Raw genomic sequence first — 24965 nt, 5'->3', positions numbered from 1 at the left:
AAATGGGCTGCACTGGGCCCTGATGGCTGTTTCCAGCAGAGTTTTTGATGGACCCCCTGATTGGTTTCACCCTCACCTATGATCTCTCTCTCTCTCTCTCTCTCTCTCTCTCTCTCTCTCTCTCTCTCCCCCCCCACTCTTTTTCTGTGAGTCGTGTTCTGATATTGTGCTAAATTATTGGATCTCTCTAAGGTTGCTGCGGGCCAAGTCATTTAATCTCCACAAGGTATTTCATTATCATTTCGATTAATGCTAGCTCCATTTTATTTACAATGCCTGCGGAGAGAAAACCTTGCATATTCATCTTGGGAATTCGGCACAGCTCATTATCATGGATTATGTATTGATAGAAAGGGGAATTAGATCAGCTTTACCCTGCAAACAGAAGGTGGGATTGGAATGGATTCTGCCTACTTATATGACAGCAACGGCGTCCATAACCTGCGCAAAAATAGAGCCTTTATATAGGTTGATGTGAATTGAGTGAAGGCACAGAGGATTAAAATAAAGCCACATGGAATTTAGCAAAGTGTGAAATCATCGGTGGTTTGATTTCAGTGTGAATATTTCGGGCTTCCATGTACTGGATAGAGGGATTTCATATCTAAAGGAAAAGGCAAGGTAATGCATTACAGTCCTGTCTGGAAATGTAAAAATGGTGGCACTGCCACTGGCCCCTCTCCTCCCCGCTCTGCCTCTGTCAGGGAGATGTAATCACTACATTTTCTGGCCCTGCAAGGAGGAGGGAAGGGACGGCAGCCTTGTATTTAACTACCTAGAGACTAGAAGGAGGCACTGGTTTAGCCGCTCAGCCACAGCCCTCCTGGGACTGGACAGCTGACGACGGTTATCCTGGGAGCTGGGAAAACAGTCCAATCCCATGTGATAGCTAAAGAAAACCCAGCAAAGTGGCAATTCTCCAGCTGTGGACTGGTCCAACCTAACGCTTTTTGCGCAATGAAGAGGTGAACCTTTTCTGTGTTTGGACACGACACAGAATCCTAGGGTGGTGCGGGGTTCAGGAGAAAGAGTTTGTCTAGGCAGGGATAATCACATTCCTAGTTTGTGCAAGGCGCTTACAGGGAAGTGTGAATGTCAGGGCTGTCTGGGGACACACAGATCAGCTGTTTACTTTGAATTTGAGATAAAGTCGGAGAGTCACTTTCGGTACACATCCCTTCTGTTTTTATTTGATTAAAGCTTTTACTGCTAATGCCTGCAGGCTAGCATGCAACTCTCTTCCAATATTGGTGGTGCATACCCGCTAACAGCATCTTAGAACTTAAATCCTTCAGGAAAAGATTTCATGGATGTTCGGCTTGTCTCAGTAGTGCTGCCATGAAGAGCTTTGTGGATCTTTTTGGTGGAGACTGAGACCGTTGAATCCCCTGATTGAATTGTCACCCCCAGAGGACAAGACAATAAAAGGGGTCAGCAGCTGCCTTCAAAAACATGGTCACGGAGTGTCGCCAAGGCTGCGTTTCATGACTGCGGCTTGGCCCGACCCGATCAACACTGATGTTGATCTCAATGTCCCCGAGGCAAGAGGGAGGGGGACTCTTCAAAGACAACTCTCTCTTGGGTTCCTCCACTTACTCCCCTGTGTCGAGAGGGGAGGGCAAGTCTCCCCATGCCTCTCTGTAACACACCCAGACTCTCTATACCAAGCTCATCAGTATCCTAGAGAGAGCGGCTAAGAGAGAAAGAGAGAGAAAGAGAGAGACAGAGAGAGAGAAAGAGAGGGAGAGAGAGAGAGAGAGAGAGAGGAGAGAGAGAGAGAGAGAGGAGGGGTGGAGAAGAGAGAGAGTGAGAAAGCTGCATCCTAGAGGGGAAAAAAACAGCATTCAAGAGAAAAAGTCAACACAGGAAACCTGATTACAGAGGATTGCAGCATGTGCTTCAGAGTAAGTTTTAGTAATTGACGTCTTTTTTTAATAGTACAGTTCACTCCATGTGAGTAATTATGGCATCTGGGCAAGTTCTGGAAATCAACTAAGCATTCCTTTGTTGTTGTTTTTTTAAATCGTAGTCTGGCTATGCTGTGAATAATTGCAGAACACACTTTTGATCTCGCTACTTTTCCAAGGACTGATATTTTGTGGCGTACTGTATTTTCACAGTATTTTCACAGTATATGCGAGTATGCATGCTCACACTTTTAAGTATGCTTTTCAAACAAACGAGATGAAAGATGTGTTTCAAGTGTCAGTGGGGGAGTGCCAAGCGTAGCTCTTGAGCAAGCTCTTATTGCAAGATAAACTAAGTGAACAGCATGAATGCAGTTTTACTCATTACTGTGGAGCTGAATATGAAAATCAGAATTTTTGATCTTTCCAAAATCATCCTTGGTAATTTGGCCGAGGCGCATTAAGAATGTTTTCATGGTAACTCTTGCTGTTGTAGGTTCGCTCTTTTTATTTTGCTCAGATGAAATCTCAAAGTACTTCTTTTAGCTTTAAATTCAAACTTGCATTAACAATAAAATATGCAGAAGTAGTTGACAAACCCCCTGTGGAAACAGCGCTCTGGACCGCTGAGAATATGTGCGCCTGTCTGCCATGGAGCTGCAGTAACTACACGCGGTGTATTTTGGGCTGCCGATCAACATCCTGCAGGGTATTTTATCTGGCAAGTCCCATATTGAAATAAATGTATCACAAATGTGTCTGGTCCCCATGAGAATTGGCGCCAGTAGGATGGAGGTTTAGGGGGTAATGTAGCGTAGCACCTTGTTATTGAACTGAAGGACAGGGCCTTTTGCATTATGTAACATTTGCTTTCCTTCTTCCTCTCCATCTTTCTCTCCACCCTGAGATGTAACCCCTCTGTTGACTCATCAGGAAAAAAAAAAAAAAATCCCAAACCATGTTGTTAGTCTCAGTGGAGCGCGTTTCCATCCAGACACCACTTATGCATATTTTGACAGCGTTTTTTCCTTGAAAGCTCTTTTCCGAAGCTTTTTGGCTGTCTATACATGAGCTCATAAAATGTGCATGATTTAGCTTTTGCGTTGCCATTTTAAGGGATGACGGCAGAGGCGGTGATCTGCTCAAGGCATGTGAATGTTTACAGGTTATGTTTTCATCTTACCATCTCTACAACATTTAACATGAGATTGGAGTGTCAGTGCAGCTGAAGGTAATTGGATTTTATGTCGAGTTCCTCAGCTTTGCATCTGAAACTTCAGCATGATCAGAGATCAAGTGCAGTTCGTTGGCCTTTACTATCATTGACGTATAATGTGCCGCGTCTACATCCCATTCGCAATCATCATAATCTGCTGTTTTTGCTGCCGGAGAGAAAGGATTTTATTTCTGAGACATAAGGCTTTGAAATAAGTCATTTAATTTAGTCTCCCTCCCTCTCTCCCTCTCTCTCTCTCTCAGTACAGTTGGAGCATAACTGAAACACACTTCTTCAGGCTTGTTCCATCTGCTTTAGTAGTGCTAGTAGGCGGGAAACAGACACAACAAAAATGTTGTGTGTGTGTTTCTCTGTGTTTTCTTGTGTGTGTGCCACTTTGTATGCTGTTAAAAACATGTGCAAGCATATATCCTTTTGTGTGCATGGAGACACTGTTACACTGTGAAGTCTGTGATGAAGACCTTCCCTTCTGACGATACATGATTTTTGTATTGATGAGAAGTCGCCTGACCTCTTTGCTCGATCAATCAATCATATTCACCCTCTGCCGGCTACATTGCATCTGTTTCTGCAGTTCAGACACACTGTTGAGTGAGAATAACTTCCTGATGTCACTCACACAAAGTCTCATCCATTTCAGAGGTGATGCGCAGGGAGGATCACGCGAGTGCTTTGTCTTTCCCGCTCACAGTGCCTGTCTCAACAGTTAGCCACATTGACACATTTCCCTTTTGTATTCCTTCCTGGCATGACTATTGTAAAGGACAACGTCTCAGCTTGTCACCTGAAGCGCCAAAGAAAGAGCATATTTTATAACCCGACATGCTTGCTGTCATGCAACCATAGTGTGGCATTAAAGTACTAAAGCCTACATTAGCCCCCTGTTGCTGCAGCAGAGAACAGAGCACCAGAGCGCCGTTAGCTTTAAATCAGAACAAACACAGCCGACACATAAGGACCATGCCACACAATGAGAGTAATAGCCTGTAACATCGCTGTGGTGAGCGTTGACTGTTCCAGTTGCTGTCAGTTTTAAAATGTAGTCTGGACTTGGCTCTCAATGAACATGCATCACTGACACTGACCTTCATTTATTTATTAATCATGAATAATGGGCAATGTAATAGATAGAGAAAGGGATGAGCTAATGCCAGTTCTTATAGCCACTCGATAAACACTGGTCATAGTCCAATGATTATTCTCAGGGAGTTGGGTTAGAGCCAGAGGTTATTTAGAGAAAAATACATGTCCTCCCCCTCGCTGTGTACATTCCACTCTACCCACAGTCCTCATTAAAGATGCCTTCCAGCAAAAAATGACTTATTTACTCCCCTATGATCAATTGATTCACACTATAGGCCAGCACACCAATTTGGTCCCTGGAACTCACTGCATAGTGCAAAATATAAATAAAGTCAAAGGTCAAGGCTTTCCTGTAAAACTATTACATTTTAATGCAGGAATTCAGTGCCATGTGGTGGAGTTTTATTTGAAAGGCAGATTGAAGAGTCGCTCATGGCATTGAAGGGAGGTCAGTGAGTCATGATGTCAAACTACATTCTGAATCTCTCCTTGGATCACAGAGGTGATCACCACATCTTGACTGTAGTGGTGGATGAGGAGGAGAGTGGTTTAGTGTTGTGTTTGGGGGTCCATTAGGGGTCCTTTGGGATGCTCCAGTGTGTCCCACAGCAAATAGAGGAATAGTTAAAACACACACACACACACACACACACACACACACACACACACACACACACACACACACACACACACACACACACACACAACCAGGAAATTTGATCATGTCACTTTATGGCTGAACAATTATCCAAAATCTTTTTGAAATTGTAATATAGTGCAGTGCAATATCCAAGTAGATGGAGCTGCAATTTTTTTGATAAATTGTTTGACAAAATAGTTGTATAAATTACTGTGGTGCTACAGAAATGGCCTGGCCTCCAACAGACTAGCAAAAAATCCCATCGTCATCATCATTTTGATATTTATTTCAGTGAAAATGAAAATGACAATGCAAAGTGATCATTCCCACTAAATTCATTAATCATATCGCAACTGCAGTATCTGTCAGAAAAAATGTATTTGATATTTTTTAGCATAGTGTTCAACTGTGTCCTTCTCCTCTGATGTCCCCTCAGAGAATGCCCATACAAGCTTGACGTGACTTCAGAATGTTATCACTAACTTATAAAGTAGTTCATGGAGTAGCATCCAATTACCTCTCTGATGCCAAACCATGTATTCGTTATCGCTCCCAACATTCTCAAGACTCACGAAAAGTCTGTTGGTTGCTGATATTTTTTCTAATCATGTTCCTCACATCTGAAATAACCTTCCTTCTGTTAGAAATGCCTGCTGTTTTATAATAAAATAAAAAGACTCAAGGTTCACTTATTTTCATTGTGCTAAGATCATTCTTAATCACCTCACTTTTTTACTGCTGTAACATGTCATATTCTCTAAGTATTACTGTATTTTTCAACCGTTCTTTGTGTACTGATACATATTAGTGTGATATTGCATTTAAATAAACTTTGATATTTGTAATTTCACTATAATTTTAAATAATCCCTCATGTAAAATTGAACCATGAATAACCATAAATATGCCTGGAGAAAGTCAAACTTAATCAACAGAATTCCAAGGATTTTTTTTTGTTTGTTTGTTTTGTTTTCATTTCAAACTGAACCTGAACATTACAGTCATCTTCAGTGTCACAATAATGAAATTTGGATAGGCACGGACATCAGCAATTAAATGAGATTATTCTGTGTTTGGACCTCTCATGAAAGGGTGTCAGGATTCAGTACATCGCTGTATATTATACTCTGAAAGAGATAATTGTTTTCAGTGAATATTGGTTTTGGCCCCCCTGACTGCAATGTATGTATTATTCATTTGAAGTTGGTCCCAGAACAATTAGATTACAACATTTGCATAATGGTCGGTCACAAAAGTATCTCTGTTGACTAATTATGTCGCTGTTTTCCAAATAATATTAAATTGTCCTTTTTTTAGTTGTTTCTGATGTTTCTGAAATACCTCTCTAATGGATTGTCCCCTGCTCCACTTGATCCTGTCTGCAGGCTGATGTATGGCTGCTTTATTGTACAGCTGAGCTTGGATGTATGGAGGCCAACACAATGACAGCCCCATTTCATTGCACACTGGTGACATTATTCCTCTCCATGAAATTGGTTTGATTGAATACTCAGTATAATTTACAGAAAATTTCTAGTTAATGCACACGAGTAATGAGGTGTCAGTGGGCCCGATCTGCTCTGCAACGTTAGTTTTATGATTCTGCTTTCATTTAGTGTACATAATGCATGTAGCGCCTAGCAAGCTGTGTAGATTTGCGTTTTTGTAGTGAAATATGGCCTTTGGGAGGATTACATTCTGGTAGAAAAACGTTTTACTAAAAAGGAAATTAAAATATTTTCATATTAAATGATCTGTCATTCATCTATCAAACTCTGGGATATTCTCGTAAATGTAATTGATACCAGGTTTAATGCAGTATGAAAATCAGTCACGCCTAAATGTTTATGCAGGAAGGTGAAAGATGAAATTTGCAGAGTTGACATCTGGACAAACTGGCTCACAGTTAATCTCCTTGGCATTTAAAGGTAGATTCACTTATACAACCCTTTGAAAGCTTCTGCATCTCAGAAGGAAAACAAACTTACGAGACTTTATGCAAAGCAAACATTTATGTTAACATAAAGAGGCAGGCAGAAAAACGACTGCTGCATCCCATATGCCTATCTAATTCAAATGGCCATTTAAATGTCTGTGGCCACTACAGATTGATGTTTTTGTTTTGTCCCATATTCCTATTAAATATTCTTGTTTTGGTATCGTAACTCTATTATGGATGATACAGTATGCAGGCATGTTGTTAAATTAAGGAAACATACAGATGAATTACTGTCTTTTCGTGCCCACATCGTCTTTTTCATTGTTTGCTACGTTATTAACTAGCACACACAAGTCTGCACAGAGTCAAACGACAAATGGACAGATGGAACAAATGAACATGAAATGAGACCAAATCAGCATGCAGAGCTATCGTGCATTTCTGGGGCTTATTACCCTGTGGGAATACAGTATGCAAAGCTTTGGCTGTCATCTAAATGCAGAATCTGTACGACAGGCAGGTGATAGAGTAATGTCTCAAGAAAACAAGGCTCAAACACCAGGTTGGCCTTTGTATTTCCTGCGCAGAAAACAGCACAGGCCATCATGTACTGCAGGATCTCTTGGGCAACAAAGGCTATGAACAGTCAGTCGTGTTTGTAAAAGTAAAGCTATAAATCTCAACATTAATTCAACAGACATGGTAAAGTGTGTGCTGCTTTTGACTGGGAACTGATCATTTGGCCACTGATCAATCTAATTGATTTTGTATTTAAATAATGTCTGCTTGTTTGCTTAGTGTAAAATCTGGTCATCTTAAGTTTCTCTGTCTTGCTGTGAGCACAGCAGGAGAGAATCCATGTTCCCAGGGCATGATATTCTCTCAGTGTAGCCAGGGTCCAAAATTAACACTTGCCAGTTGCCAAATGCGGATAACTTTAGTCTTGAGTAAATTATAGGGAACACCTGCCACTCAGACTTGTAGAAAAAAAAAAAAAAGAATAATGTAATTGTACATAATTGCGCCAGCCATCAAACCATTTTTTTTTTTTTTGCTACAGTATTGCCATTGACCTGTGGCAAACAAACACTTCATAGCAGGAGACAAGAAGGAAGGTTGCTTTGAGAGGGAGCTGCCTGAAGAAGACTGAACGTGCAACTGCAGAATAAAAACATACTATACTCTGAAGTTAAAACCGTTACTTATTTTTACTTGTTATTGTTAATTCCTCTATAATTGATATATTCTCAAACTTAATAAATGATCCTTCTAGCACTGTGAATACCACAGATGTGTTACACATTTGAATTAATAACATTTAAAAACATCTGAATCCGTTTAATCAACATTTCTGCATGCAATTAGTGTTATTTTTACACTATTTCTACTGCTATTACTGCAGGGTACCATAATATTGATTGAGAATTGCATATGAGATTAAGATGACATGCTAAACAGTAATAATAGCAAATTGCAATAGTAAAAAGCAATTTTTAGCTGGTAAGAAATCTGTCAGACAGGCACATTTTTTCATCTCCTAGTAATATCATCAATAATCCAATATAACTGTAGTGAACACATTGATCCATCTTAGAGACATTCCTTTATTTTGAAATTCACACTGCATGTCTTTGTCACCATTTCTGTCCAAGCACAACACCTTCCTAAATGTTCAGACAGTGCTAGCGCCAAGTATTCAAACACAGTCAGGTTCCTGTTTGACCTAGCTAGGAAAAGCTGCTAGGAAAATTGTGACCAACTGCTTCTATGCATGCATTCATATGCATATTTTCCCACCTGCCTGGTGCATACTATGCCACTATTGTTGTTTTAGTAGGGTATATTCAGATAGTGAAAGGGCATGGTGATACTGTTACCTGAGCCAATCGTGAGTCATTCACTCACTAAATCCATATTTTTTGCTTCTAGTGTGGAAGATCAAATCAGTAACCTTCTCATTAGTTTCCCTCTCTCACCTCCCTGCTTCTGCGGCCCATATATTTCTTCTAAATTTGCACATTGACCTACCTCTATGCACATTTTATACACCCATGCACACGTTTTTTTCTGTTTTTTTGTTGCACATTGCTTTTTGCACACTGGGTTGTACTTAGGTTATTCTGTTGTTCTGTTGTTAGGTTATTCTTATTCTGTTATACTTAGATCTTATTCTTTATTTCTATTTTTTTATTTACTTAATCTGTAATCTGTGGATACTGCTGAAGAAAATGTGAATTTCCTGCGGGATGAATAAAGTATCTACCTACCTACCTACCTATATGTAGACCGTGACGGACACAAGAAATGTCTGTCGTCCTTTTCTGAGCTTAAGTAAAACTTTAGCATGTACTTGTGTACAGCAGCAAAAGGGAATGTCACTCTTTAGAAGCTCCATCTTCTGAAAAATTCGCCTCTTTATCTGGGGTCAGACATATACAGCAAAAAAGACTCTTTTTGGCTGAGTGCATCATTTCAAATGTCAAGGATGGAAAGGTCATACAGGAAAAAAAGGATTCTGGTGAGGAGTCCTTCAGGTTCAGACCACTGTGTTTGAATCTAGAACATACCAAGGAGCACTGCATCTAGCACTACTGAAAGACGCGCTCTCCATCTGCATCAGACTTAACACCTAATGCTGTAATCTGAACTAAATCTGCTCTTGTTTATGCCATTGTGCATATCATGTTACATGTCAGCAGTTAGCTTTGTTGCCATGGTTCTGTTGCAAGTCTTTGCCAAATGCTTCAAAAGATGCACATTGCTTATGACAAGTGACAGGATAAGTATTGCACAACCATGCAACCAGAATTTGTTTAGGCCAGGGCTTGTTTGCCTTTGAGATATGAGTTATAGCTTACAGCTGAGTACAGTCCCAAATCAGGCTAAGATACAAAGGAAATGGCTTTCCAGTAGCAGTTTTTCAGATGACAGTTACAAATATATCATCCCTTTCCATCAGCTATTCAAGTCGAGTCACAGCGTCACATAGCCCAGATGTCTGAAAACCAAAACATCCTCAAGCTTTAAAAAGCTCTTGGTGATACTTGGAAAATCGTCAACAATAAAATCACCACAAACAGATATGATACGAAGGTGAAGAGTTCACTCTTTCCCATGAGTTCCTGAAGCCTCAGCACGCACACAAACACACGGGCGCACACACACACTAACATACACCAGCAGCTGAAACTGTCATGTGGTGCGCATGTCATCTTTATTCTTTCAGACCAGTGACACAGAGGCTTAGGAGCCCAGAGATTAATGTTTACAACATTACAGCACGTCTGGCAGATTGTCCTCTGTCATCTTAGTTTTGAACAATCCCATGCATGTCATGAAAGCCGAAAGTAGGTAGCAGATGCGTTTAGCTGTTAGCTGTTAGGACCTGTTACTCATTTTATGGTGTCAGTCTTTACTTATCTGCAGTGGAATGTAAATCAGTATGACAGATTGTACTAGTGATGGCTTATGTTAATTGTATTTCTTTGTGTTGGGAGTGTTTTTTTCCATGATCACAGTGCGGCCATTAACAACTCATGACTGGTTACTGCGTCTTCTGCAGAGCATGTCTCTAACTACATTCTACAGTCCCCCAAACAAATCAGCTATATCTTTTATGGGAAATTATATTGATTAAATATATTGATTTTGAAAATCTTTTCCAACTGATATTGTCTAAAAATAAAAATTAAAGAAAGAATTAAAGAAAGTTTTCAGCATGTGGATAAACCCAGGCTTTTCCACTGTATATATGGGCACCATATCTTTAGCAATATGAAACACAACTGCATTGTAATAGCTCTCTTCTGGACCCCTTGCTTGTCATAAGGGATACAATGGGGAAATTGATTCCACTAATGTTGGCTGCTTTTTAGCGGGTGTCTGCTGTGGTCTTGCGCATCTCGTAGTGAACACTTCTCCTGCTCTGCTGCGTGCCTCTGTTTGAGATATTGAAATAAATTGGTTTTACTGCTGCCTTTAGTTGCAGCAGCCTTTGAACTTTGCATCCAACCATGGTTTGTTCAAGGTCTGACGCCGCAACACAGAAACCAGTTGTGAACTACTGAAAAGGCCGTTCCTTTTTTGGGAATGAACTGTGCTCTGCTTGCTGTCATGCTGTTGTCTCTGTGTGTGTATCTCAAGCTAAGTTAAAGATTGCAATTTTCATTGTAAAAAATCATCCTAAACCACTAATTCAAATTAATTCATAAAGTCTTTCCTATACCACAGAAATGTTGGCATATATGTTGCACTGTATATGGAAACAACAGATTGTCCTCTGCAGGTGTCTCATACAATTAAGAGGACACATCTAATTTTAATATGTTAGACATGAAATCTGAACGTAATTCATGTAGTATTTAATATGGATATATAGTATCCCCTTTTCTTCCCGAACTTCTCAGGTTAAAAAAAAAAAAATCAGCATTGTCTTTGAAATCGGCTTTTCATAGTTTTACTGATTTGTGTTGTGTCTACTAGGGTTGTCAAAAATATCGATACTCAGAAAAGTATCGATACTAAAAGGCCGTATCCGGATACGATATTAATTTGCCAAAGTATCGATACTACAGTGCATGAGCGCGTCACGTGCACTCGACAGACTCGTCATTTGTCTATCCCCGCGGTATCGAAAATGGTATCGAGTATTGAATATTTTCCTGGGTATCGATATCGAGTTTGAAATTTTAGTATCGCGACAACCCTAGTGTCTACCATGGCCTACATATGTTTGAGGTGTCTTAGCTGTTTAACTTTGTTTTTGACTTATTTTATCTTTTTTAGACCCAGTTTACACAACAACAGTTCTGATGAAAACGGAAAACTCATTCCTTTGCGTTTTTAAAAAGTTCCATGTTTATACGACAACGCCGTGAAAACGATCCTCGTTCACACGGATCCGCAAAAACAACTGAAAACGCTGTAATGTGTTATTATTATTTTATTGCAGTGTGCTTTTTTCTTTGTATATGTAGGTGGCTTTGCAACTTTGTTTAGAAAAATGTTATTCAAATGAAGTTATTATTATTGATATTATTATTATTATATTATGACCATATATTACATTTCTCTATGGGAAGAGCCAAAGGGCACAGATGATGATGATTCAGATCACTGTGTAGCTGTCCTAGGATTATTAATACTCATTTTGTTTGCACAAATATAGAATCAAAAAAACAAAACAAAACACACACACTTAAAAACACAACTTAGAAATAAATTTAGACTGTGATTTTGAATTTATGCCGTGGAAGTTTGAAGGTTTGGCTACATTCTTTTGAAAATGCAAGAGATGAACTACAAGAGCTCCCTTTGTGGGATTTCCTTGGTTTGTGTTTGTGCGCAGGCCAGTTCATGCATGCCTGTGTGTCACAAAATCCATGGATCCAGTTTGTTATGACATGGGACCAAAGTGTCAGTCGTCTGTGGTTGAGGCATGCGAGCAAAGTCAAACACATATCAGAGGGTGTGTGTAGGCAGCCATTTGACATCACACATTCAGCTTTTACATTTAGGGGTGAGGATGCAACTCTCAACGACAGTCTATGTACTCTGTTTCGACCTACACTTGTTCTTTAATCAGCAATAGAACAAGCTGTTCTGACAGGGGCGATTAGCACCTGCATTCAGTTTCAGCCACAACCTTTTCTGAACAGCTTTTAGTGTATTGTGTACAAGTGATAGTCTCCTTGTAGATAAAGACTATTGCTGCCACTACACTTTCTGATAAATACAACGTTTTAGCTATGGTTGAGTTTCCAAAAAAAAAAAAAAAAAAAAAAAAAAAAAAAGATTTAAAGCACTCGTCATGCTCACAGTTAGATTAGAGATCTCTGTAAGAGCAACAGTTGACTGATATAAGTGATTTATAGCTATTATAAGCTGAGGCATATTCACTGAGACAGCAAGAAGGGAGGGGAGAGTAGGCATTACTGAGCCTAAACCGCCTACCAAGATACAAAACTTTGAATCCTAGAAAAGTTAAGGAAAAAAAAACAAAAAACAGAAGGAAAATATACAAAAATGAATGTGGGAAAAGCAAAAGCAGTTTGCACAGGGCCTTGCACTGGTCTTGCCCTCTCTGAGTGTGTGGCAGACAAGATCCATGCACTATTGTAGAGCAAATACTGGGAGTCATTATGCTTGCGTTTGCTTTTATTCTGACTAGACCCTGTGTGTCTGTGCGGGTATGTCAAGATATGGGGCTCCAAGTCAGCAGGCATGCTACTTTGATCATCAGCTTGGCTGAAAAATAAGAAAATGAAATCCATTGGCATGTAGTCAAATGATAAGTTAGGGATATGTTGAATCCCAGAACAGAAGAACAGAGGAGTTCAATGAGCCCCCACCCCACCCCACCCCACCCCTGCTGATAGGTTTTCAATTATTTTCTTTCAAGAATTCATCATTTTACACATACCGGTAGAGAGGCTCTGATCAACATGATAAACATAATGAACATATCTGCTGAAACTACCCAGAAGCCTTTCATTTCACATTAAATAGAGGGATTAGCTTGGCCCCGCCGCTTCCTCATTCACTTCTCCAAAGTGGGGAAATATCACAGTTTTTTAAAATTAAAAGCACCATGTGTGGAAGATTGCAGATCGACAGTTTGTTTTGGTCATGGGCACACTAACAACTAATGGGGCTTACAGACATTTTTCTGAAATTGAATAGGAGAGAAATAGAAAGCTGATTCATTTCATGCTTTCAATACTGCAGACCGTGTTTATGGGGAAATATTTGATCTTCTGAGTTTTGTAATCTTAGTTGGATAAAAATGGTAAATGCAAATTCATTCTTGGCATTCACCTTAGACGTTCAGCTGCCTCTTCCCTTCCCATTATTCTTGTGCTGTAAATAATACTTAATAATATTTCTGCTTCATCCTGAATATGTTTACAGTGCATATGCAGGTAGCTTTTTGTGTACAGCTGTGGGACAAAGAGATGTGGAGAATTTACTTTAGATGGGGATGTTTCATTTTAGTTCATAGCTCTGTGTTATTGTAAAATAAGACATTAATGCAGATTATAAATGTTTTTAGCTTTGCTTGAATAAGCAACTCCTTACTCTCATTTTTTTTTAGCTTGCCAGGGGAACACCCGCCCCCACTCAATGTGCTGTGATTAAACTGGTGTTTAAGCCTGCTTGCTTGTTTCATCTATGGACATTATTCATTTATCAAACCATTACTGGGGACTTGCAGTTCTCATCTAAAATAATTGGAGATTTATACATCAGGAGTTGCTAAATACGACTGGGGCCTACTTCTCCAACCCTCAGTGTCTCAGTTTGTCTCCCTTTTTGTCCTTTTTCACCTATCTGTCTGTCCATCTGTCCTTATTTTGTGGCTTTGCCACTGTCTCACTATGGCTGTGCAACATAATGACTCAATGATTTTGTTTTTCTAAGTTTTGTTAAGATTGTGAGTCTTGTTTTGGGAATGTGGAATTGTGTCTATTGAGAAACATAAATAATATTGTGTAAAATAAATAAATAAATAATGTATGGGACACAACTGGGCAGAACACACAGATAGCTGCAAAAAATGTTTTGTAAATATATCATAAGTAAAACTGATTATTATTGCAAAGTTGAAATTGTTTCCTAATGTGACATAGTAAACTGTTTTATCTTTAGCCCTAGTTTCTACTGCAAAAGACACTTCATTTTTCATTTTTTCTTTTTTCATGTGTTTGTTAGTGGGCTAATTAACTGGAAGGCTAATTTAGCAAAGCAGCCAATGTTGATGTCAACATGCAACTGCGAGCCACAAGCTATACATTAGCTGCTGTACAGATCAAATGTGCAAACAAGACAGTGATGGTTAGCAAACTAGATGCTGTGGTCCCCTCTGTTTAGAGGACCAGAGGCTGTCCCTTAGCAATAATAATAAAAATAAAGTAGTTGAGAATGTATGTGGGTAATGTTGGTTATGCTGGTGCTAATGCCAGTGTTGCCAATGCTTTGCAATATTAAAAAGCTTTTTAAATAAAATAGTTTGACCATAAACACCATTTCAGATATTATTTAGTAAACATGTAGGCAACTATTAGATAATACATATTTATTAATATAACAGCAGTATGGAATATACATATTCCTTTTTTTGCTGAGGGAACATAGGATTCAGGAAACACAGGACTGTTTCCATTTTTGCACACCACCTGCACTATAACATTTTTACAACATTTTTCTGCAACAGATCTGCCTGAGGACGGCCAATTCACCAAAATGTTGTATAAATAAAATGTTATATTGCAGATGGTGTGTGGGAGTGTTGCCTTTATTTGCACATTTCTGTCAGCACCTGCCGTTCAGGTGTGCATAAGGACATGCAGAGCCACTTGCCTACCTGTGGTGCCATCCCACCCTGTGATGCGTTAGTTAACATGCTGACATTAAGCACAAAATTGATTAGATCAGTGATGAAATAAGTTCCTAGTCAAAAACCTCTCAGAAATTAAACGTCTATTCCATAATGTGATATGACTGATGCTTCACTTCACAACAGCAATGCAACTGTTCTTAGACATCGTTCCCCAGGAGTGAGGAACTTCAATATGGCTTCCAGAGAGTGTGTTGCATCACATTAAAGCCCTCTACATGCAATGTTAACTGAGCGTGCAAGACATAGTACAGTAGTTTTGGAAGTTGACAGAGAAATCCTGAGCACCTCAGCTGTTGAGAGACCATCTGTGTGCCCCTGCATGACAGATCAGAGCCGCTGAATATTCATGCCCCATCCCTACCCTCATCACATTAGATCAGGGCCCATGCGGCGAGAGAGCAAGGGGAGAGGCTGACAACGCTGTTACGTTGTCAGAGACCCTCACAGCTGTGTGTTAACTAGCACATTTGCCAAATGGACAAGTGCTGTGTTGTGGAGTCAGGTTGAATCCTCTGTGACAGTGTGTCAAGTTTACGCAATGAGCAAGTGAAGATTACCTGTGTGTTTTGAATTGCATTGATCGGTCACTGTCCCCCATGTTTTAATATGCTGGAGGGTCTAATCATAATCAAAACAAGATGTCTATTCTTTGTTGAAAATATTCTTGACATGAAAGACGTTTAAGATTATTAACATCATTCTTTTTAAGCCTGCCCAGCCTACTTTGAGTATGGAATCACCCATAGTAAATATTTAATTTCCAAGTATTTTCAAATAGATTTTTTCTCTGTAAACAGCCATGTACGAGTAGGAAGAGAAGTCCTGAGCCTTATGTTTAATAAATATTTAACATATATCATATGCAATGCTTCAGAAAATAAGGTTTTGTATAATCTAGGCCTATTGTCTCTTCAAGTAGTGCAGCATGGAAGCATAATCTTTAACTTCCTCCATTCCACCCCCATTTTTTTAGACCAATTTTGTATGTGTGTGTGTGTGTGTGTGTGTATGTGTGTTGGGGGGGTCATGGTTTGATTTGGTATGAAAAACATTTGATATTTGGAGATTTGCTTTTTTTCGGTGATTGGATGGCGAGCATTCAGTGGAAATTGGAATATACCTGGAAAACCAGACATCCTCTGAATGTCCAATGTCTCTAGTTTGTGGTGGTGAAGATTCATGAGGCTGTGATTATCCTAGAGGTCACTATACGTCATTTTATACAGTGATGTCAAGTTTCAAAAAATATTCTCACTACAGTGAAATGGCTACTATGGGGGCTAACATCATCATTCATGAATAATATTGGGCTCATTGAGTCTCAGCTTTTTAGTCAGACCCAATTTATGCAACTGGAAAGCTGTTTAGGCCCCGGCATGCACAAATACACCATTTTAGAATGGACCAAAATATCACATTTCTACTGCATGCAAAAAACTGCATGCTTTGTAACCCAAACTGCATGGGAATAGCATAAAGTGGGCATGTCTGCAAAGAGGAGACATGCCTATCTAATTTCCATTTAGATATCTGGGGGTCAGAGGTCAAGGGACCACTTTGAAAACAGCCATGCCAGTTTTTCCCTTGCCAAAATGTAACCCTAAATTTGGAGCAATATTTAACTTCCTTGCCAACAAGTTAGCATGACATACTTTAAAGTCCCCATGAAATGACCTCAAATGACTCCTACTTCCTGTAAAATAGAGTGTCTTACACAGTGACATCATCCTACACTAGGGGGTGTAAATTACAATTTTAACCAATAAAACCTTCACAAATCTTTAAGCTTCCTCTTTTATCCACCCATCCCTTCAAATAAAAATGTATTTCTCTCTCAAACTGAGATCCCTATTGTTTTGTACTTCTGAATGATCCGTTTCTGTCCCACCCAAACATCCTGCTTCGACAGGAAGTACATAAAACTAAAAAAGGAGGAGTCCATTTCATGGGATCTTTAAAGATTTAAAGTCCATCTTGGTATGAGGCGCAAGAAAAACCTGAAAGACTCAGGCTTAGTAAAAGCAGATGAGGCTGCCAGTTTGCTCATGTTTGAAATATGAACTCTGGGAGACAAGGTCACTTATATTTGACTTGCCTAAATATGATGTAAAATGTAGTGAATCCTTGGCATCTGGACAGATAGCCAAGAAATATACATCAAAGAAGAAGAATCTCTTACTACCCTTTTAAGGCAATAAAGATGCCTGAGAGGAGAGGCTGAAGTGAGTCATCACTGTGTCAATACAGACACGCTCCTGCAGCAGGGAATGACAGCCCTCTTTGTAATAGCCACCATAATTGTGGCATCTCTTACCTTATGAAGTATAAATGGATGCTGTGAATAAGTAATCACCCAGTCAGAATGGTTCAAGTGTGCTGGAATGGTACTTCTTTGGTGTGGGAGAGCTGTTGGAATTCGTAACGGATCTTGTCACGTGGGCAATAAATCTCCCTGTTAAGTGGCTGCAATGGTGCATTGGTAATTGATACCAATGTAGTTAAGGTGGAGATGTGACACATTTACAGTGCTGGCACGCTGGTCAGATGTGTTTTATGTGCTCTCGTGGCTGCCACACGGATGAGGGTCACCTATGTGCCTCATGAATCCTTAAACAGATGCTCTCTGCTGTTTGCCTGGCTGGCAGGGAGATTCGGGCAGTTTGTTATAAGGCTTCACCAGTGTGGCTGCACGAACATCTGTTGTGTGTAAAGAACAATGCTGTGAAGTGTAAACACATTTGCATATGCATACATTCTACTGCCTTCCGTATAGGGAGGTCTGGAAGTATCAGCATTTTAAGAAAGATACAATGTGGGGAAAAAATGGCTCCACCTGCAAAGAATACAAATGATAATGACAAAGAAATATGCACATTGGTTTCACGTTATATTTCAGGGTCTGCTATTTCCCTTGTTAAAGCTCATTCTCAGTGGCTTTGTAAATTGATACCGTGCATACATTCTTAATGCCTCATTGATTTTCAGAAATGATAGTTGCATTCGCTGAAATATAACGACTGTGTTAAATTCAGACAACAGTTAGTGCAGTCGCCCTGTGAGGATTGGCAAGGCGTCTTTCTTATTTACAGGGAAGCTTATCACCCTCACAACTAGTTAGGAACGTTCCTGTCCAAAAGATTGCATAAATGAAACAATCCAGTTAGTAAGTGACATGTGACCAGTGCAGGATATGTTGCAGTGTAGTGCTTCTGGTTTCCATGGTAACTTAATAAAGTCTTGTGAACAACAGGTGAAGCCTGTAAATTACAGTATAAACAAAAAGATGCGTAGGCAAATGAAAGGGAAACACACTGATGTTCAGTGACTCATGCCAGTTAATCCTCTACTCATAAATTCAAAGATTGGGACTGCAAAGAGTCTTCTGCTTGTCGAAAACCTTTTTTTGATTCCCTTCATTGTGTAGGAGTCATGTGATGTTTCCATGAAATTTTGCCAAGCCAAGGAATCTAACTATAAGGTTTCCTACATTTCCTGCTGAAATATGTCATAACCTGCCTATTTGATTGCCTTCTGCCCAGTGCTTGGTGGGATAGGCTTCAGCCCCCAGTGACCATGAATATGATTAAATGAACAGAGGAAATAAATCAATGATTGAGTTATTTGTTTTCAATTTCTTGACAGTTCCTTGTTTCCGCTGCAGGTACACGGGAGGTGGTGATCAGATGTCCCCTCAATCACATACAATGTGTTGGGACAAAAAAATGTATTCACTTCAACAAACTCTGCAATGGAGCCAGAGACTGTGAGGATGGTTACGACGAAGGAGTGCACTGTCGAGGTAAGATGAAATGATCATCATTATTGAACTCATGGTGTATGTTGTTCTGTTCTGAATGCTAGCGTTGCCCTCAGGTGTAGCGTACATATTACTCAGGAGGTCTACAGAATAAAGGTTGTTTTATGTGTTTCAAACATATAAGCTACATTAAATGTGCAAAACATATGGCTCTGCAGAAAATAATTTCCATTTCCTCTAAAAGTGCTTCACAAAAGCACTGTTACAGGAAAATTAATGGATTTTTCAAAAAAAAAAATCTTTTATTCCACAATTCTTTTACACAATCAAGGAAACTCAGCTTAGGATGATATGTCCTAGATTGTCTATGGTGATTCTATTTTTCCTTATCTACAAAAAATCATTTTTACCTTCTTGGAGCAGAGATCATTATCCTTTTATCTTCCCTTGGTACATGATGGTCCATAATCAAAATCAGATTTTATAATATGTCAGCACTAGCTGACATTTTTGGTATTGGCTGTCCAGTGTGGTTAAATTGGTTTCCAAGGTGACTTCCCATCATCCTGCCTGTCAGAGCCAGAGAGAGGCGCCGCGGGACGGCAGCACCAGGTGTTGTGTTGTACACAGGTTTTTGTTGTTGCTCGCATTCTTACCTGCTAAACCAAGCTGCTCTGGACACCTGGCTTCTGTGATGAGGCAATATCTTCCTAGTGAGTGGCACAGTCTGGACACAATGGTAGCCCCTGTCTGGCAGAAAGTGTAACCTTTACTGACCTGCAAGACAGTTAAAGTCACGCTGGGCCTTGTCTCTGTGCGAGCGCTAGCTGCAAAGGAAGGTTCGGTATTGTGGCCTTTGATTCACGGCTGAAAAGAATCCAAAGGTCTGTTTGTTGGCAGAGGACCGAAAATGCCTGCTGCAATGTTGCGCTCCAGCACAATAATGCTTGCATTGATAAATTGACTTGGTAGGTTGCCTGGGAGGAGAGATCCAGGGATTAAATTAATATTGATCTCGAGGTGGGTGGACATTGTAACACTGTGCAATATAAGTGTGTTTGGGTTTAAAATGGTCATTTAAATGTATGGTTTGAGCATATATCACCTATGTGTGAATACAGTTTTGATAAATTGCATGTGAAGATGCTGTATAAACCTTTTCCTAGTGGGATATGGAGGCTTTGTGATTAGAAAAACTATCCTGTAAGTGTAACACTATAAATGTGATGCCACAATATGGCCACTTTCAACTTCAACTTTCAACTGACCAATAAGGTTTTTTTTTTTTTTTTTTTTTTTTTTTAATGGAACTATTCAGCCACCGTTAGCCACATTGGATGGTACATTTGTACATGGGGATTTGTTACCCTTTATTTAGTATGACAGTACTGTGTCAGCAGGGTTTTGATTAGTCGATTCACACAGAATTTATTTGAACATAAGTGAACAAGTCGAATTGGTTTATGAATGGAAATGAATAGAAATTTTTAAACGGTTTGGTGTTTGTGGCATAGTTCTAAGGCACAATGGACATAGAGCAGAAATGTAGCACTCACATGGTGCTGTCCATTTACTTTCAGCATCCATGTTAGTGGAGTAGAGCAGACACAAAAGGTGCGATTGAGTGTCGTGTATTAGCTGCAGCTCTCTGATAGAGTATCACTGTCTACTCTCTTTTGTCTGTGCACCGCAAACATTTTTTTCCCTATTTGCATTAGTGAAATACAGTGTAGGATCATATTACCATGCCTGTAAAGTAAGTACACCATAATAGGCAGAACATATAGAATTGATCTTAAAGTCTTTGTTCGCATTAATAAACGTTATGGCAGAAATGCGATATGAACATTGCATCTGTTAAATATGTGAAAAAGGACACTCAACTCCTGTTTTTGGCAGAAGAGAGAACACCTGTCATTGTCCAATCCAATATTTACTAATTAAAAAACAGCGTCCAAATTTGTAGCAATGGAAGACTGTAGCATTTGACGCTTTGAATGTCCTCCTCTGGCATCTGCTCTGTTTTGAGCATTCTCCTCTGGCACGCGATACTTGCTACACTTACTGTGTGCTTCTGGCCATAGTGAGCCAGTATGCTTGTAAACACAAGGCAAGTATTCAGGACACATACACAAGTTATTTGCCTGTCTTTGAAATTAATTCAGTGATGGATATTCTCTTAAATGGGATCAATCAACAAGGTGCCCAAAAAAAACTCAAACACATTCTCATACTTCCTTGTGCATTCATTTGCATCTTCACATGATATCTGAACAATATTCAATTGCAACAAATTCATATGTAGTGATTCAGTTGGTGCATCAGTTCAGGTGCCTGTGTAGGTGTTAGTATCTTTCTTGTGGACTGAGCAAACTGTTCATTTCCTGTATTTAACTGAAAGAAGGAAACAGTGCAGACCTGAGTGACTCATTTGTTCAGTTGGTTCAGGAGTTCAGTTGCTGCTGGATGAGGTAATATGTCACTTTTTGTATCAGATTGTCTTGTTTCATTGCTCCTCACGTTGTTGGGTTGGGGGTTGAAGTGGCTGAAATGACCTGGTCCTGAATTCATTCACTACGTCGGACACTGGAAGAAAGAATCGATCTCCCCATCACTAATACACAGGATTAAACTGACAACTGTTCAACAACTAGTTTATTACAACTAACAAATAATTATTCATGGCTGGTCTCACAGGAATATGTGAAATGAATATGACTTTCTTAACAATACATTACGTGGTGCTGTGATGAGATGGGAAAAAAAATGTATGTCGAGACCATAATGACAATGATATAACCTGAAAGCAATGGCAATGCAACGTCAAGTAGGGTCCTGCTGGACACACAAATTACTGGTACTATAAAGAGCAAAAAAGTCCACGTTAGGAGGTAGGATGGCAATCAGTGAGACTTTCACTCAGTCGACCTGCGTGAAAGTGACTCCACTTCGAGGTGAGACCAATGTTTGTTTCTTGTTTACACTAGGTTGCTAACATTATTTTGCCTACATCACCCATGGCCTTCCCCCAACCTTAACCAAGTAATTTTGGTGCAAAAACCTAACCAAACTCCGGTGTATGTTTGGCATGGTGGTGGCAAGTAGTTTGACTTGACTAATTCCCTTTGCATCGGCAAACATTCTCTCTCCAAGGGCATGAAATACTGCAGCTTAGTCAGACCTTAGTAGACCTTTCCCTAACTTCAACCAAGTGGTTTTGTTGCCTAAACCTAACCACATGACACTGAGACATGAGAAAAGCAAGACAGCTTGATGCATCTCATCCTGACACTGAAGGGTGCCTTTGGTGTTGGTATCAGTGTAATGGGGCATGACCAAGCTGTGGTATTTGGTGGCCTGGGAATGAGAACATGTTGGCATTTGCATTTATTCTGTGGTGTCGGCTTGTATTTTAACCACCAAAGTGTTGTTAAGAAAGTCATGTTCATTTCATGTATTTCTGTGAGATCAGGTTGAATTATTCTGACTAATTGTGGGCAGTATGAGAAGCTCTGACTGCATCTGACCAAGAAAAATAGCAGATTTTTTTTTTTTAAAATCCAAATCAGGTATTTTCACTATTTTCACTGATATATGAAATATCATTTATGTTTATAATAATTAGCAAGTTAGTATAAACAGAGAGCTGATAAATTCACTTCAAAACCTTGCACCAACATCAGTGGATGCTTCCATTCTTCAGATATCACTTTCAACATGTTTATTCCTGTAATCTTTCAAATGAAAGTTGTGATGAACTGGAGAGCTGTTAATTAACTTTTTGTCTATTTTGCACTTATCAGGCAGAACTATTGTTCATGAATCACAATCACACTTACAGAACAATGTGGAAGCACACAACTTGAATTGTCTGTTGGGGGCCAATGATCACAATAAGTTTAGTGCAAGCTTATTAATCACACACGTCAGTTGATTTTGAGTGTTGGGGAAAGCGACTGTCAAAAGTAACTTACCTTTAGACATTGCTTCTAATTAACTTGTTACATTACATCTTTATTACCATTAAAAGGAACATTTTATGCAGTAGTGTTATCTATTGAGAAAATGCATCAGAGTACTGTAGCATTACTGAAAATAAAAGCCCTTTGCAATGTCCTGTCTATGTTTATTATTTTTATTTACCTTCTAACACTACAGCCAGTGTATTGCAGCTGCCTATGGTCCATAATTAACTCTGCAGGATATTAACAGGAATAATATGTCACTAGCAAAAAAGGAATGAAAATCAAGGAGGTTTAAGTACAAATTTTTATTGCAAAAGTTCACCTTCACAATTAAGTTCCCAGCTGTCGCTAACAGGCCAGGGGTTGAGTTCCACTGAGGCATACGAGTGCACACTGTAATCTGTAAATCTTCACACCAGGTGGGTTAACATATTCCAAAGTTTACACACGATTATTTTCACTGCAAACGATTAACATTTAAATTATCACCTTAAGCCGGCCCTGACTGGCATTTGATCTGAGTAAAGTCAGAGATCAGTGGGGGAAGCAAGCAGATTAACCACAAAACAAACAAAAATAAATTAGGGGAATAACCATATGTTTTTTGCCTGCTACCAGCTCACTTGCCAGGGCGAACTACATGAAAAAAGAAACCCCCAAAAAATAAAATAAGCAAACAACAAAAATAGCCCCACAGCAAGAGCAGCTAATGGACCACTGATGCTCTGTGCGGAAACAAATATTAACCATCTTAAAACACTTTATTACAAAAATACTAAATTGCATCTTATGTAAAAAACAAAAAACAAAAACAAAAAAACTTTAAAGTAAAAATTTACTACATTTTAAAATACCTGGTATGTCGACCTATTTTCCTATCGGCTACCAGCCACCTTCAACCCAGCTGGGAAGCAGGTCTGAAATGCATGAAACCTGGCAGCATAAGACAACTACATGCAGAAAACAGCTTTAGGTCTACCAGTTGGCCCTGCTCTCTGGTCTTCTCTGCACACCAGCATACAGTGAGGTGTGCACCTGCCTCACTCCACCGGCCTGAACCAACAGGCGCAACCTGCGTTCCTCCTGCAGGAAGCCCCATATCTGCAAACCTCACTAATTGGTGCACCTCCCCCTTTTTACTCGATGCCATCTGCCACACATAGACAAACATGAATTTAAAATGGGTGGGATACATCTGTGATATTTAGACTTGTCTCTGCCATTAGTATTTGCTTGCTGAGCTAAACACAGGTAGAATCAATAGTAAACCCTAAAAGCGTACATGTTATTGTACCAACAAAAGATTCAAGTTAAATAAGTTGTAGGTTTCTTTCTCATTTGAATGACTTACTTGTGACTTATTCATCATGTTTGTCCACTGTGTGAAGACTTGTCCTTGCTGCCTGCTTGTAAGGAAGCAACAGTCTTCAGCTGCACTTAAATTTCACCACAACACTGGACCTGGTGAGGCTGTCTACACTTAATTGTGACACAACACACTCTCTTGGCCGGCAAAACCGTGACTGTATAAACTACACAACCTTGCAGCCTTCAGTGAGCTCTGCAATTGTCTAGAACCACGTTCCTCAAATGGGGGTACGTGTACCCCTAGTGGTACGCCGAGGTAGTACAGGGGATACGTGAGAGAAATCTGAAACTAGAAAAATGTAAGAATTTATCATGAATATATTGGGGATTTCAAAATTTCATTTTTACATAATGATAGTAAGATTTAAAATGCAAAACAGAACTATGATAAGAGAACTATAAATCTTTCCATGTTGTGGCAAGCAGTGCAGAGCAGAGGGGAAGTGCGCCTGAGCCGCTGCGTTACTGAAGTGTTATGGCCAGAGTGTTCAAATAAAATAAAATAATTCTGCTCAAGAGGTAGCTACTAACTGCAGCTCCTTTACTCCATTTCTTAAGTGTAATTTTATATTCTTCAAAAAGTGGGTTATCATTCATTTATCAGCTGTTGTTTTTTCTGTTGCAGTTTTCTAAACAAAGCGTTGTTGTCGAGTAAATGGGGTATAAATATTA

At 39.5% G+C, this 24965-nt stretch overlaps 1 protein-coding gene across 1 annotated transcript in view; it reads left to right on the top strand.

The window, feature by feature from the left end:
* The window catches only part of lrp1bb (low density lipoprotein receptor-related protein 1Bb), a 278342-nt gene that overhangs the window by 88079 nt on the left and 165298 nt on the right, over positions 1 to 24965 (top strand). Inside the window, exon 3 of the mRNA XM_030080256.1 lies at positions 18865 to 19002. Within this exon, the coding sequence (XP_029936116.1) occupies positions 18865 to 19002 (138 nt within the window). The remainder of the gene's footprint in view (positions 1 to 18864; positions 19003 to 24965) is intronic.

This window comes from Myripristis murdjan, chromosome 21 (genome assembly GCF_902150065.1).
Source record: "Myripristis murdjan chromosome 21, fMyrMur1.1, whole genome shotgun sequence".
Taxonomy (NCBI): domain Eukaryota; kingdom Metazoa; phylum Chordata; class Actinopteri; order Holocentriformes; family Holocentridae; genus Myripristis; species Myripristis murdjan.
The sequence above is the reverse complement of the archived record's forward strand: the minus strand, read 5'-3'. Positions and strand labels throughout refer to the sequence as shown.